The sequence below is a fragment of the Dreissena polymorpha genome, chromosome 11 (assembly GCF_020536995.1).
Source record: "Dreissena polymorpha isolate Duluth1 chromosome 11, UMN_Dpol_1.0, whole genome shotgun sequence".
NCBI classification, from domain to species: Eukaryota; Metazoa; Mollusca; class Bivalvia; order Myida; family Dreissenidae; genus Dreissena; species Dreissena polymorpha.
This window is the reverse complement of record NC_068365.1, coordinates 43,793,021-43,809,930: the sequence shown is the minus strand read 5'-3', so window position 1 is coordinate 43,809,930 and position 16,910 is coordinate 43,793,021. Positions and strand designations below refer to the sequence as shown.

Below are 16,910 nucleotides of genomic sequence, written 5' to 3'. Positions count from 1 at the left end.
GAAATGTGCCATTCTTCAATGTGCTATGTTGCAATGTTCTTTATTGCAATGTAATTTAATAATATGTGCCATAATGCTATGTTATTTATTACAGTGTTCTATCATGCAATATGCCATAATGCAACGCATACCACTTTGGACTGACCTGAATAGGGTGGGTTATCTGAGAAACAAACGCGTATGTTACTGGTTATTTGAATATTAAAATATTTGTGCTATGCCTTGCATAGTTTTTATATGCATATAAGGAAAATTATTAACTGTAAAAATTTCAATCACTTACTTGCTACAAGTTTACCCATACAAACATAACAGTTACGGAGGGGTCTATGGCTCACCTACAGCAGAGGGCAACATTTGGGCCGGATATCCAGAAGATGCTGGCTGATTGGTTGCCTGTACGTGGGAACAAATGGGAGTTTCCTCCCCAAATATGACCACAAGATTCTTGATAAGATTCAGCAGGGTAGACTTGGGCTTAAAAGAAGACAAATCCTCGCTAAAGTAACACTACATGATTAAAATAATGTAGTTGATCAACATTTACATTTAAGACAGCGTAAATAATTCGACTTAGTAATGCTATGCATCTTACACATAATGAAAGTAAAATGGTTCAGTATAATTTCTGCTCTATCGGTCTCGCGTTTTGGTGTATTTGTATATTATCTGTGAAACAAATTAAGAGCGAACATGAACGTTTTATCTCGCCAGAACGACAAGTAAATACAGACACCCATCGTTATTGCGCCTATTTTTTGAAAGTTGGGTTCCTTTTTTGGCCATGCAAAGCATTGAACGGCTCTGTAGATTGTTCATGCAAGAACACGATGTAAATGTTATTGTACATTCAAATTGTGATATAACACTTAGAAGCTTATAATGTCTTACCAATGAGACACAAATCGGGTCTAACCGTACACTATACTACACTGCGTGCGATGTAAACAATTTAATTTATGTTTAAGTATATACTGGTTGGGAAAATATTATATAAGACGGAGAGGAGATAATATTTGAAAGCGACTGACAGTACATGAACAATTGATCCCCGATCTTTCAAAAAGACAAATACCTTTGAGAAGCATAATGTTCTGGGTTGGAGTGTAACAAATTCGTATTATTTGTATTCATTTGGAAAGAATTTACTAATCGCAAAGTGGCGTGGAATAAGCAGGAGATGATTCGAGCAGTAAATGTATGTACAAGTCAATCAGATTTTGGGATACCGATACGAGAACACGGATAAGGGAATATTCTCTTGTTGAAAATGTTTGAGTCATGAATGGCAACGAATGTAATAACAGACTATGGAGGATTTGTTTATCAGGAACAGCTTCATGATGCTTAAGAGGAGACATATAACTTAAATAAATTGTGGACCATGGAAAGCAAGGTAATGCTAATAAACTTTGCGACGACATTTTAGAAAATCAACATGCAAGGGATGGGACGGAAAAACTGCCAGCGAAGTCAATTATAAGGATTTAAAAAAAGTAGCGGTTAAGGCCGCCCATCAGCACGCAACACAATATTGAGTCACTGTCCGTTGCACCAGTAGCTACAGAAACGTCGAGTTCTATTTTTGTGGTGATAAATTATATCAAGTCCGTGTTTTTCCTGAGAAATAAACGGCTTTTCTCAGTTCGCGCGTGTAGCCGTGTTTACAAGAGGTCGACCAAACAACTGAATTTTTTTTGCGGAGGCCTTCGCACAAACCAACAAGCGAGTAGTTAAAAGAGGAGTACAACTTTGACTTCACTCGATTTTATGCTGATAGAGTATTGGCAAAGAAATAAAAAGACAGTATAAATTGGTAGCAATTTAACGGGGCAAATGCATACCATTCAATATTGTTAATCAACAAAATCGAATTATGGTCGATAAAAGCGGACCATGTGTTATTTGCACCACTAGGGCATTGCTTCGAAAATTCCAAATCCAGTATTTACAGTATTAATTTAAATTAATTATTATATTTTTTGTAAAAAGTGTTTTCCGTTTCTAGCTACTGAAATAAGACATGGTATTTCAATTATCCAATGTTCATATTTGGAAAAATCGATTAAATATGTTGACATTAAAAATGCATCTTAAATATGGCTTCTTTATGCTAAACCTTTATCTGACTAATGACTAAACCATTTTATAGAGATATTTGAGCAATTACTCAATTTAAATAATACTCATGAAATATGGAAAGTATGATATATTATCAATTTCTGATGACCTGATCAGGATGGCAGGCATAGAGACTAGAACCGGAAGGAAGTGGTCGGCAAGCCAGGCGGTGTCCCAAGCTGAAAGTATACTGAGACACAAAGACATCGTCGGAACTACTACGGAGGGCAGACAAGGGCTTGGTATGATAAAACCACAGCGATGGAGTACGGCAGATAAAAGGGAGAGGAGTCAGATGGTGCAGAAGGAAATCAGGGCGAGCGAAGAGGAGAGCAGAAGAGCCCGTTCAGTTGAAATGGGTGGACAATGTGCCTGGAACAAATGGACAACAACAGAGAGGAAGTTTACCTGGGCAGACATATGGCAGTATGAGCCGCTAAGACTCAAATTCCTGTTAAGGTCAGTTTACGACCTGCTGCCATCCCCAACCAATCTCCACAGATGGGGTCTAGTGGAAGACCCAAGTTGCAGTCTTTGTAACAAGCCAGGCACCATGGAACACATCCTGTCATCATGTCAGACTTCGCTGACACAGGGCCGCTACAGATGGAGACATGATGCTGTCCTTAGGGAGCTAGCAGATGTACTTGAGCGCGAGAGAAGGAAGACAAGAACAGCAAAGAAAACAGCATCTACAAAGATCAACTTTGTCAAGGCAGGGGAAACAACCACAAAGCAAGCTTCTAGAAACACGTCGATCTTAGATGAATCAGACCAATGGGAGATGAAAGTCGACTTAGGGAGGAAGTTGGTCTTTCCCGAGATTGTCCAAACTACACTGAGGCCTGACATAGTGATATGGTCCACCAAACACAAGAAGCTGGTGACCATTGAACTCACCGTCCCATGGGAATCAAGGTGCGACATTGCATATGAGCGGAAGAAAGCCAAATACACTGATCTCTTAGACCAGTGCAGTTCCCGCGGTTGGAAAACATGGCTGTTCCCGATCGAAATTGGCGCCAGAGGCTTTCCCGCACAATCACTGTGGAGGATGCTAAGTGCCCTAGGAATCAGGGGAGGAGAGAGAAAGAGGGCTGTTGGGAGACTAGGTCAAGCAGCAGAGAGAGCGTCCAGTTGGCTATGGATTAAGAGGGAGGAGAAGAGCTGGCAGCTAACCACTGACCCGTAGTGCCTGATCAGCACTGCGGTTCCACCGCCCGGAGAGTGTCCTGGGATTAAAGGATGAAACACTTGTTGATGGGCGGCTCCCAGCTGATGAGTCAGTGGTTTCGTGCAGCACAGACTGTATTCAACACATTACATATCTGGGGAACCAGTGACTTCTAGGAAAGACTAGATGGCAACCGAGAATAGATTGGTGACACTGGAAAGACAGGTGACAACCAGGAACAGACTGGCCAGGTGCAGGATGGGGTAGCATCCCAGAATGCAGTCTTCGTAAGAGGACAACCATTATTCAGCTACGGACTCCATTACAGAAGAATACCCCCAAAGTCTTCCGAGAGGGGGGGAGGATGAAAGACTTACACGGACGGATTCAACGGTTACGACACGGCTTGTTCAATCGACTTTGACTGGAAAGAAGGCAGAAACAAAGTGTAGGTGTGGAAAAGTCTGCAAGAATCTCAGGGGCTTGCGCATACATCAAGCGAGAACTATGTGTGGGCAGACAGCACGACAGCAGCAGCGCACAGATGTAATGTCTGGTGAGACGGTGGAGGATCCTAGTCAGGAACAAACCCACAGTTCTGGGGACCTCTTAGCGGCTGACATGCTGGATACAAACACATTGCGATCGGGAACGGATGCTCAAGAAGTCTTCGATGATGAAGACCCACTACTGGCGTTACTGAGAACACAGAGTGACCCAGAGGCAAACACCGACTTACCACACTCCACAACAGCTCACAAGGGTGATGAATCTCCGAGGAATCCAAGAATATCCTGGCCGAAAACGTCAGACAAGAAAGCATGGAAAGACCTGGATGATGACCTTCATGCAATACTGGAGACAGCACTCCAAGGAGCAGTTGAGAGAAAGCTGGTTGCTTTAACCAACCTTGTCTACACAGTTGGGAAAGAAAGATTCGGTCTGACTATCCAGAAAACCACCAAGAAACCTGTACAGATAAATAGAAGGCAGCGACAGATAAAGGGCATCAGGAGTGAACTGAAGGTTTTGCGAAGGAGATATATGCATGCCAGGGAAGAAGAAAAGCCAAGGCTGAAGCAGTTAAGAGACAGCCAGAGGGAACAACTTTTAAACCTATGCAAGGCAGAACAACTTCGTGAGAAAAGAAGGAAAAAGGCCAAACGTCGTGCTGAGTTCATTGCAAATCCATTCAAGTTCTCTAATAACCTGCTAGACAAAGAGAAATCGGGCAAGCTAGAGAGAAGCATGGAAGAAATTACACAGTTCCTAACTGAAACGCACTCTGATGATATCCGAGACGTACCGTTAGGCAACTGCCAGAGAATGGAACCAGTACCAGAACCCACAACACCTCTAGACACCAAGGAACCTACACTGAAAGAGGTTTCAGAAGTAGTTCAAAAGGCAAGAGCAGGGTCGGCCCCAGGACCAAATGGTATCCCTTACAAGGTGTATAAGATGTGCCCTAAACTTCTTCGACGCTTATGGAATCTTCTGAAAGTGGTTTGGAGGAAAGGTAAAGTTCCAGATTGTTGGCAACAGGCAGAAGGAATATTTACACCAAAGGAAAAGGATTCGAAGACCGTCACCCAATTCAGAACCATTTCCTTACTGAACGTTGAGGGGAAAATCTTCTTTGCTGTGCTGGCCAAGAGAATGACGCAGTATCTGACATCAAACCAATACATTGATACCTCAGTGCAAAAGGGAGGCGTCCCAGGGTTCTCTGGATGTGTGGAACATACAAGCGCCCTCAGTCAGATCATCAGGGAAGCAAAGGTTAACCAAAAAGACCTCACTGTTGTCTGGCTTGACCTTGCCAATGCGTATGGCTCCATACCACACAAGCTAATTGAGATCGCACTGAAGCACTACCACATCCCAGACCATGTGCAACAGATTATCAATGGGTACTTCAGTAACATACAACTACGGTTTGCTGTAGGAGAACAGTCAACACCTTGGATAAGGCTCGAGAAAGGAATAGTAACAGGCTGCACTATTTCAGTCGTGTTATTCGTGATGGGAATGAACTTAATTATCAACGCCGCAAAGAGGGAAACCAGAGGACCAAAGACAACCTCCGGGATATACCTCCCATCCAATAGAGGTTTTATGGATGACCTTACGGTAACTACAACGACACACGTGCAAGCTCGTTGGGTTCTTAGAGCATTGGATGAGGCAGTGACTTGGGCAAGAATGAAGTTCAAACCAAAGAAATCTAGGAGCTTGGTAATCAAGAAGGGAAAGGTTACTCAAAGGTTCACCCTCCAGGTACAGAGCGAAGACATACCATCCATAGTAGACAATCCTATCAAATGCCTAGGAAAATGGTACGATGCCAGCCTTAATGACACAAGCAGCACAAACCGCACCAAGAACCAACTCCAAGAAGGTCTGAAGCAGATAGACCAGACATCACTTCCTGGGAAATTCAAGGCATGGTTATACCAACATAGATTGTTACCAAGACTCATGTGGCCTCTAATGCTGTACGAGATAGCAGTTTCTACTGTGGAAGGCTTTGAAAGAACCATCAACAGATACCTCCGTAGATGGCTAGGGGTCCCACCAAGTTTCACCAGCATCGGACTATATGGGAGGACCAACCAGCTCCAACTCCCAATATCATCAGTTGTTAAGGGGTACAAAGTTGCCAAGGCCAGGATGGTGGTGACACTGAAAGAATCTTCTGATGACCTGATCAGGATGGCAGGCATAGAGACTAGAACCGGAAGGAAGTGGTCGGCAAGCCAGGCGGTGTCCCAAGCTGAAAGTATACTGAGACACAAAGACATCGTCGGAACTACTACGGAGGGCAGACAAGGGCTTGGTATGATAAAACCACAGCGATGGAGTACGGCAGATAAAAGGGAGAGGAGTCAGATGGTGCAGAAGGAAATCAGGGCGAGCGAAGAGGAGAGCAGAAGAGCCCGTTCAGTTGAAATGGGTGGACAATGTGCCTGGAACAAATGGACAACAACAGAGAGGAAGTTTACCTGGGCAGACATATGGCAGTATGAGCCGCTAAGACTCAAATTCCTGTTAAGGTCAGTTTACGACCTGCTGCCATCCCCAACCAATCTCCACAGATGGGGTCTAGCGGAAGACCCAAGTTGCAGTCTTTGTAACAAGCCAGGCACCATGGAACACATCCTGTCATCATGTCAGACTTCGCTGACACAGGTCCGCTACAGATGGAGACATGATGCTGTCCTTAGGGAGCTAGCAGATGTACTTGAGCGCGAGAGAAGGAAGAAAAGAACAGCAAAGAAAACAGCATCTACAAAGATCAATTTTGTCAAGGCAGGGGAAACAACCACAAAGCAAGCTCCTAGAAACACGTCGATCTTAGATGAATCAGACCAATGGGAGATGAAAGTCGACTTAGGGAAGAAGTTGGTCTTTCCCGAGATTGTCCAAACTACACTGAGGCCTGACATAGTGATATGGTCCACCAAACACAAGAAGCTGGTGACCATTGAACTCACGGTCCCATTGGAATCAAGGTGCGACATGGCATATGAGCGGAAGAAAGCCAAATACACTGATCTCTTAGACCAGTGCAGTTCCCGCGGTTGGAAAACATGGCTGTTCCCGATCGAAATTGGCGCCAGAGGCTTTCCCGCACAATCACTGTGGAGGATGCTAAGTGCCCTAGGAATCAGGGGAGGAGAGAGAAAGAGGGCTGTTGGGAGACTAGGTCAAGCAGCAGAGAGAGCGTCCAGTTGGCTATGGATTAAGAGGGAGGAGAAGAGCTGGCAGCTAACCACTGACCCGTAGTGCCTGATCAGCACTGCGGTTCCACCGCCCGGAGAGTGTCCTGGGATTAAAGGATGAAACACTTGTTGATGGGCGGCTCCCAGCTGATGAGTCAGTGGTTTCGTGCAGCACAGACTGTATTCAACACATCAATATTATTTAATGAATTAAAGTCTTTGTTATATCAAGTGATAGTTATACATTTCCTAAAGTTATACAACTGCTGATTGAAAAATCGAGGGGCAAGGTTAAGCGAACGAAGCTGGTTGTGTTTGAGTAACATTCTAGAATGTTCATCTAACAAAATGTGCATTGGCAGCGCATATGGGAACCATGCAAGAACCATATGAAGCCAATTAGCATATTATACGGAACCTACATACCAGTAAGACACATTTATCCATATATGCCCTTCATAGTTCCAAGTTTAAAAATATATTTGGTAATTATTACCGCTTATTTTATCGCATGTTTGCAATATACCGGTAATACATGAACAAGATATAGCAATTTTGAAATTATCTTTTAATGAAACAGCTATAAATGCGTAATAATGTTCTCGCATGTATCCATTCATGCTCACGCAGATATGGTATGGTCACTTTTCCGCTCTGGCCTACATTTCTGCCGGACCTGATTGCCATTGTTGAGGTGGGTTTAACAAACACAATCGGTGGGTCGTAAGGGTGTGTGTCCATTAGACAGATACAGATTGGGATGTTGGTCACGGCACCTTAAGATTTCAAATGTCCTATACACCATATGTAGTGTGCGTCATGTGGTTTATGCGTTTCCAGCAGAATTGTTAGCTTAGATATGTTCATTGTTTTTATAGAATAACTTCAAGTTTTTTGGTACAAATCTTACGCGAGACTGGATTTTGAGTATATTAGAGCTATCGCTTTATGGTCGTTCATCTTCATATATTTCGAATATGTATAATTAAGATTATCGGCATACTTTAACCAGATGCATTCGGATACTTTAGCTCAACTGAGATGATGATTAAAGGAACATGAAAAATATTTAACACATTCAGGTCTACGTGTGCTACAATTTTTTCAATACTTTATTTATATCAACAATTTCAAAGATTCCGATCGCAACCGACGCGTGGAGTTTAATATGTCTTGTACGTGGCAAGTTTCCAATTAAATTATGTCAAATTAAAAGTCTCTCCGTTCAAGAAAAACTTAAGTGTAAATTAAAAACAAATGTCAAAATCAGAAACCCATATTCGCTACGATTACATACGTATCTCTTTAAATATCGTTATTATTGAATTCCACAGATGAGACAAAACTAGACTATATCATATATTTGAGAGTCTAATGGTATTAATATTTGTTTATCCTTGTATGTTGCAATAAGAGGAAATTAATTACAATATATTTGGCAATTTACCACCATAAAGAATTTATCGTGTATGGCTGTTATGCTCGTAATGGAAATAAACAGTGTGCTGTTGGTGATGAGTGAAACCGTGTGATGCCCTAATAAACATAATAATAGCGAAGTTACCACCTGTTTAGACACACATTGGTAGGAAAAGATTTACAGTGACGCAGTTGCGGTTTATATTACGTCGTATCCTACTCTACCTGGAACACATAGGTTAATCCGATACTATTTTATTTTACTAAGTGTGCAAATCCTTAATTCACGTTATATGCCATATGTAAATATATGACTTAACAGGTTTAAATGATCGGATATTGATCATGCATATACTGTGATCAAACATTCCCAATCATACACAAAGAAGTATAATTCATCCGCAGATTATATCATTAGTTAAGTGTTGCAAATTCGGATAATAAAATCTCATAGCAGTCTCTATATAACGACCTCGTATCAATACGTTTAGTTAATGTAATTGATTCAGATATAGGCCTCAGAAAGGTGGAATAAAATTGCATTGAATCAAAGAAAAATCTGCTAATTCGAGTTTTCCATTTATTCAATTTATTGAAATTGTAATTACACCTTCCTTTAAATGTTAACACATTTGAAGCAAGCGGTTCTTTTTTTGCCTGTGGGCTTTCTTAAATAAAAAAAATGAAATTTATTATCAAACGAAAAAGACTTAATTTAAATTTCCTTTGAATATTCATGGACGGTAATAATCCGGGATGGAGGCAGATTACCAAGTTCGGACCGAAAACCAAAATGAGCTTTCTTTTGATTGTGCTATCCTAGACGAGTAAACACTTTTAAATTGTGTATTTTCTACGTTAACATGCGACGCCTTTGAAAACAAACTATCATTGCTATTACTTAAAACAAGGAATAAAAATAGTAACAAAACACAAATTAATTCTTATTAGCATATGTTTCAAAGCACCACCAGTTCATCGCTGCTATATTACATAAATCCTGGTGATACCGCGTATCGGTGTATTAAGCTTTGTCTTCAACTTATTATTTTTATCGTAATTAATTAAAGAAAACACATCGATTCGTTCGTATTTTATCCTTCTTGTAAAGAAAATAAATGTCATTTTGATATGATGCGACACTTTATCTCGATATCGGCTTTGTTCTGCTAATGATTGGACGCCATTTTGTTTGATATGAAGAGTATTGCGTATCGGTGTGTTAACGGTTAGCCGCTTTTAATTTAAGATTACTAGCATTAAGTTCGGTCCTGTCATTGATGTATACGATAGAACAAATTGTAAGATTAACAAAATACATTCAATTATATCATGTATTTCATTCGTTTGCACATTTGTATGTATAATAAATAAAATATATGTGCATTTTTTTAAGTAACAAAATAATATAAACATCACAACAGATTTCAACACAATAACTTAACAATAACCTTAAACTTTCTAGTCCCGTAATGTCAATACAGTTTTAACAATTTCACATCGACTTCTCTTTATCTCAAATTAGGTGATTGTGGAAAACTTAAAATAAAAACCTTTAAATTAGAAACACCCAGGTAATTTTTGCGCTATATAAGTATACTTGTATGTGTATTTATATTTGTATTATTTATATACATTGTATCCACTTATATCCTAAATGTATTTAGGAATTACTCATGAAGTGTTAATAGAAAATATGCGCTGACCTTTGTAGGTGACAGGGATCGTTCCGTCAAGTTGCAAGAGCTCTCTTGATGAGCAATCATTTAACACTGCAAATAACAACAGGCATTATATAAAGTTTCATACTCATTCTGAAAACAATACAATATATCATGTGCAATATCATACTTATACCAATTTTATGTAAATTAAAGTAAAACCTTCAACTTATGTCAACAAATATAGTAAAATTTTTGTGGAATGGGACCCTAAAAGCTATACATTTTCTTTAAAATGTCCTATGTCCGATGAATGTAGGAAATACAAAACGTATATCATGTGATGTACAACAAACAACTGTTGTTTTTTTTCTGCGTTATTGTTCGTCTACTTTGTATTTGATTGGCACACTTCTTCGCGAAAGTTTTTTTCCCGCTGGGGTATCGATTCTTAAAACATAACATACATTTCTTAGTGAAAATCAATGCTTTTTCGATCGCACAGGTCGTAAAATATAATAAAATAACGAGGGCCATTACCATGTATTCCTGTAAATCAAGTTATATTTTTTAATTGAGACGACTGAACTTTACCAGTATGTACAAATGAATGCAAAAGCGTTTAATTCGTCGCCTATAAAACGCAAACATAACCACTTTTGTTTTTAATCCGCGTAAATAAAGATTGGTTAAAAACGCCGTTTTATAACAAAGTTATTTATTTGAAACGATATTAAACTAACCTGCTTGCTTTCACACCTGTTTTATTAATGATATTCCATTTTATGACGCTATACCTTGCGACCTATCACGTGTTCGCATGTGACTTAATAATCGGATTTGATTATTTAAGTTTAATGATATTCAGAACGACCCGACACACGTTAACAAATATGTTTTAATGTATATATGTCGTTAACGACGGTTAAAGTGTATATAGGGATACAGACGGTTTAATTTTTTGCTTAAAATAAAAATCTATTGGCCGATTTAGGGGGAGTTTGCAGTAAGTGTGTATCTGGAGAGGTTAGTCTTGTTCAAGACTAAAGCTACAGCAAAGACCCGTGTGCTTGGAGATGTGTCAACAGGGCCTGAAATAAAAATTCTTCAATCAGAGAGGCTTGTTGGACTAGCCCGAGAAGTTTGTCATTGTGCCTTGAAAAAGATAGCGAGAAAATAGCTGGCCCAGGGTGTGTTGTAGAAAGAGCTAAATCTAAATTTTAGAAAGCGATAGTACCATATACCAAATAGGATAGAAATAATGTGGGTATTTGGTGGTACTACGGTATGAACAGAGACACTGAGAGGTGTTTTTTTTAGGATAGTGGAGGACAGGTAGGCTCAAACACCAATTTATTTAATACAGAATTACATTAAACCAGCCAAGCAAATAATACGTGACTAATGGAAATCCTACAGCTCGTTAGAAAAAAGAGGTTTATTTACATTTAATAGTAAACCACTCTTAAGAATGTAAAAACCGAGAAACTGGTTCCTAAACGAACTTACTGGAAAGTGCTTGGCTCGCTATCAAAAAAGCTTGCTAAAATCAGAAACGCAAAAGAAGCTCTACGACAGCTATATAGTGGAATACGTAATAATACAAAAGAACTTTCAAGTACCTGAAAAGTTTCACTCGTGTCTACACTTAATAAACCGTCTGCGACTGTCGAAGTCGGCAGCAACTCGAGCCGGTGTCAAGCGCAAAAAATCAAGACGCAGACACCAGTCTCGATCTTTAATATGATTAAGTAAAAACATCTTTAGCAAAAAAACATTTTTATCCTATATATTTCCTTTGTATTAATGGCTTGCGCCCAAAGATCCCCACTTTTTCGATGGACTCGATAAAAATGATAGACAATTTTTGTTTATAATATTCTTAGCAAAGAAACGCACAACTGCGAAAAGTGTTTCGGGCATTCGCACTAGCGGTAAACAACTGTGCACCCTTTCAATCTAGCCTTAGAATGTATAGCATTGCATATAAATTATTTAGTATATTGTAAGAACCAGATACACATAACGCAAATGATTTCAATTGACAGGTTTTCATAGACAGAATTGTTGTGACGAATATACAAATTATATGATTTGATAAAAGCAATAGCTCAACTATTCATAAAATGTGCGCTACCAGTATGTATTAATTTGCAAAATAGCTGAGACCATTACACTGTTCGCTTCCTCTTTCCTCCAACGCATTTTATAAAGCACGCAAGGGGAGAGGTATTGGATACTTTACTGGTGTAAAGTGAGCGAAAACAATACTTGTTTGCATCAATGATGGCAGAGGTCTCAAGTATTGTCAATGCTTTATTCACATTTTTCACAAGTATTGTTCATGTTTCAGATATCAATGTATCATAAAACGCAAGTCGATAATCACCTCTGTATTATCTTTAATACTCAATGATTCATAGATAGATTTAATTAGAAAGTTTGAGCGAAAGCTTTTTAATACACCAAACACATTTATATTCCTGTATTTGAAATGTCCTCTTACCAAATGCCTCATATTTTGGGCTTAGAGTTTCAAACTTCTTGATTGCACTAAGGACATCTTTCTTGGCCTTTTCTGGGTGTTTGTACTGAAAAAAAACACTATATAAGAAGACAAATTAAATTAGCAATTAACTCACTATCATGTAACCCATTTATGCCTAGCGTCTAGAAAAAGGCCTTGGCAAACAGAGTCGACCCAGTTGAGACGCCGCATGATGCTTAAAGGAATTTCTGTAAGAAATATTCTAAATATAGCAATACATATACTAGACATCCCTTATTTTGGAAATAAATTGATCTAATTTAGAAAAATGGGAGAGTCCACTAGGCATACATGGGTCAAGCGTTCACAGACTTACACACGTAGTTTCCTGCTCTGCAACATAACATTATTTTAAGCAAATAACACTCGTTTATGAGTCATACACATGACATAGGTGGTGAGTGTACCAATTCATACTTTTCTTGGATGTACTGGTTAACCAGGGCCGGTATTCATAGAGAACTGTTTTCACCTAGTTAAAGACTTCATGAGCAGCCTCAAACAAGTGATGTGGCCGGATCGAGGATCGAGCTCGCGATCTTCAAAGTACAGTCCCGCGCTCTACAATCAGACCTATCATACCTTGCTGAGTTAAAAAAAAATGAGAATAACATAAAAAAATAATTAAAAAGAAATCAAATTTCCTTCTTACAAATAAATCAATTTTCTACAAAAACAGGTTCCTTAAATATGATTTACGGACAATAAGAAAAAGAATGATGCAAGATGATTATGACAAAACATTTTGATGACGAAGACGAAGAAGATAAAAGAAGTGATAGTTGTCGTTCTGAATGTTGGTAATGATGGTGTGTGATTTTCTTTTGTTACAGTTGTTGATAATGATGGACAGGAGGATAATGGACGAAAGTGAGGAGGATTCCAATGGACTTTTATTTTATGATCACAAGCATAACACAACGAACACCGTGTTCAAAAACCAGGTCTGTTTTACACACAAGTTCATTCCTACATTATCGTTCTTTTTAACTGAACACTAATTTTGGGTCGACCGCATGGTGTGAAGAAACAGAGCAGACAGGTAGACAGACAGACAGACAATTTATTCATACATAAGTACATCGTCTTCATACACAAATATACACATTATTTTCTGTCACGTAAAAAGGTATAACAACATAACATTACATAACATAACATACATGGTCATTTAAAAATACAAATATAAATTAACACAATCAATTGCAAGAATACGTAAATTCCATCAAAGCGGTTATGAACTTTTTTAAACATAACATAACATAAATGGTCATTTAAGAATACAAAAATAAATAAACACAAATCATTGCAAGAATATGTAAATTCAATCAAAGCGGTAATGATTTTTTAACAACATTATTTAGAATTATATTTCTTATAGCAAGACATTCCTTCATATATTTACATACATTTGAAATAACTGATTTGTCACATGAAACTAATAACTTGTGGAATTCATATACAGATGGGTTTATTTACAATATACGGCTAATGTATGTATTCCTTACATCAGTGTAACAGCGGCATATACATATAAAATGGTATTCATCTTCTAAGTCAACTTCATTACAGCATAAGCAATAACGTTCATTTCGGGGTATGTTATTTTGGGCGTATCTGCCAGTTTGTATTCTCAGCGGATGTGCAGAGACTCTAAATCTTAGAAAAAATAATTGCAGAAGTCTTGGAAGTAAATCTCAATATGTTTCATATTCCAAGCAGCTTTGAAAAACTGTATACATGTCTAATACAGTACTATTATTTATTTTACTGTACCACACTTGTTTAAAATTGTCAACAAGTCTACATTTTAACTCATTAATAAAACTTTTAACTTGTACAGCGTTTGGAATTTCAAATACATAACCAAATCCAAGATTGTTTAACATGCTCTTGACATTTGAGACCCAGTTTATATTACCTTTGTTGCAATCGCCCAAGGCTTGTTTGTATACAGTTTGCATTATGGTATTGCTATTGTTCAGAACTTTAAACCAATATTTAATAATATTAACAGCCTGTTTATATGCAATGAGTATCTTCCTAATTCTCCATAAAGAGCAACGTTACATGCATTTATTTTCACCTGAAGCAAACTCTTGCACAATTTTAAATGAATGCGTTCTCTGACTTCGTAAAACCCCACAATTCTGAAGCATAATTTTATATAGAACCCACAACAGCGTCAAACAATTGGCAAAATAATGTGTGTTTTATATCTAATTCAAATAAATTATTGTTTTAATAATATCAACATAAATACAAAATTAACTCTAAATATGTGAGCAGCTTGTACACACAATTAATGTACAAGTGAAAGGGTGCAACATTCATTCAATAAATTATAAAAGTAAATAAGTTTATGATTGTTAAATAACTGAGTTGCGGTCTTTTAATGTTAGTATATATTGTGTACTTGTTTTATTATAAATCGCATGCATACATTTCTTATCCATTTAATAAATTATCGCCCCAATGTCAACTACCTAAAAAATATTACTTAAGTCAAGCGGCAGACTTGATGAAAAATATTAACGACCCGTTCTTAAATATTGTATACAGAATGTATCACAGATAAAAGTTTGCGGAAATGTATGCAGTGTTTAGGTTTATAATTTGTATATGACAACGAGACAATATAACTTTGATCTTCAAAGTAAATAGTGCATAGGTTATCCCGTATGTTTGTTTTAAATGTATGTGATCTCAATGCTGTTGTGTAAATCATTGCTGATTAATACTCGTTTACTAAAACAGCCATAGACTGTGAACAGGTATTAAAGCGCACTCGTTTTAATCTGTTAAAATTATTTATTCAGTTTTTTGTAAACACATGTAAGACATAGCATACATATATATATATATATATATATATATATATATATATATATATATATATATATATATATATATATATATATATACTTCTTTTGACAAAATGTGCTTTACATGAATACCGCAAAGCACAATTTCAGTATATTGAAAAAAAGCTTAAGGGTTATATTATGGTTCGCTTTTGCCATTTGGTAGTGCGGCCGAAATGGTGTAAACGATTGAACGTGAAGCTACAATGTACATACATGTCAAAACGATGAACAATTAATACTACAAACACTTAATAAATGGCACTTAATGTTAAATAAAGAGCGTGTTGTTATAATAGTATAAACAATACAGAATTCCGAAAATCGTTCACATGTTTCAAGAGGCAACATTTATCTGGTGATTTCATGTTGTATACGTAGAAATGAGACTCAGAGTCCTTAACTATCCGATGTACAGCAATCGATTGTAATGATGATGGGAACAAATGATGAGCTAATGTTTGAGTTTATTTTATATTTTGTATACATTTAAAAGTATTGTGTGATGTATAAATATCGACACCGACTGTGTTATACTAAGATAATAATTTGTTTATGCTCATGGATAATTTTAATAAGATCCATATTCGCAGGGTCAGACAGACCGATGAACAGACAGAGGGACCGGATGTTAACCGATAGTCCCTTCCAGTGAAACCGATAGCGATCTAAGAGCACAATTTAAAGAAGCAAATGAAATATGACCAATTTATACATGCTTCGTATAATCCTTATTTATGTGCGTATGAAAAAATAACTAGTTACTTAATGCATTAATACATGTCTAAATCTATATACCTTCATAAGTGCAGATTTCAGGAACTGTTCAATCGAAGACATGCTACGGGACGAATGTTTACATAAGATGTGTAAAAATAATGTTAAAAAGAAAGAAACCAAGATGGAAATTTTTATTATATTTATAGTAAGTATTAATTGAACATAAGTCATGATAGCCTCTATCCGATACAGGCTAAGATTTACCTGACAGGAAGTCATCCCAAAATGACTTTAACTGCGTTAAATGCGTGCAGAACAAAATGTTCGTGAACTGTGAATACCTTAATAAGCCCCATTCTCATACAGATGCAGGATCAACACTGTTGATATCCGGGATGATCCGACATATGAACCGTGAAGCCTCCGTGTTGGTCCGTGAAGTTCCTGGGACGTCCGGCAATGTCCATGCCGCTCCCGGAGGCAAACACGGAAGTTTTGGGAAGTTCAAAATATGATTAAGTAATTTGGGGAATGTATTCACTTTGAGCATTTACAATAGGCTTAACAATTACGCTGAACACTATCATGTCTACATAGAGGCAAAGGCAAGATTCAGGCAAAATATGAAAACTGTTGATAATATTTTTTTGTATAATAAGGTGTCATCACATATTTATT

At 37.7% G+C, this 16,910-nt stretch overlaps 2 protein-coding genes across 2 annotated transcripts in view; one reads left to right on the top strand and one right to left on the bottom strand.

Annotated features, from left to right (window-relative positions):
* LOC127849793 (tumor susceptibility gene 101 protein-like) overlaps window positions 1–16,352 on the bottom strand; it is a 39,749-nt gene extending 23,397 nt beyond the window's left edge. The window contains exons 1-4 of the mRNA XM_052382545.1: window positions 16,311–16,352; window positions 12,607–12,691; window positions 10,146–10,211; window positions 7,684–7,796 (exon numbers count right to left, since the gene is read on the bottom strand). Coding sequence (XP_052238505.1) covers window positions 7,684–7,796; window positions 10,146–10,211; window positions 12,607–12,691; window positions 16,311–16,352 — 306 coding nt within the window. The remainder of the gene's footprint in view (window positions 1–7,683; window positions 7,797–10,145; window positions 10,212–12,606; window positions 12,692–16,310) is intronic.
* Window positions 2,896–7,203, top strand: LOC127850029 (uncharacterized). The gene is made up of 2 exons (XM_052382768.1): window positions 2,896–3,039; window positions 6,811–7,203. The coding sequence occupies exons 1-2, from the start codon at window positions 2,906–2,908 to the stop codon at window positions 7,082–7,084; spliced, it is 408 nt and encodes a 135-aa protein (XP_052238728.1). The 5' UTR covers window positions 2,896–2,905; the 3' UTR covers window positions 7,085–7,203.
* Window positions 16,353–16,910: the final 558 nt, after the last annotated feature.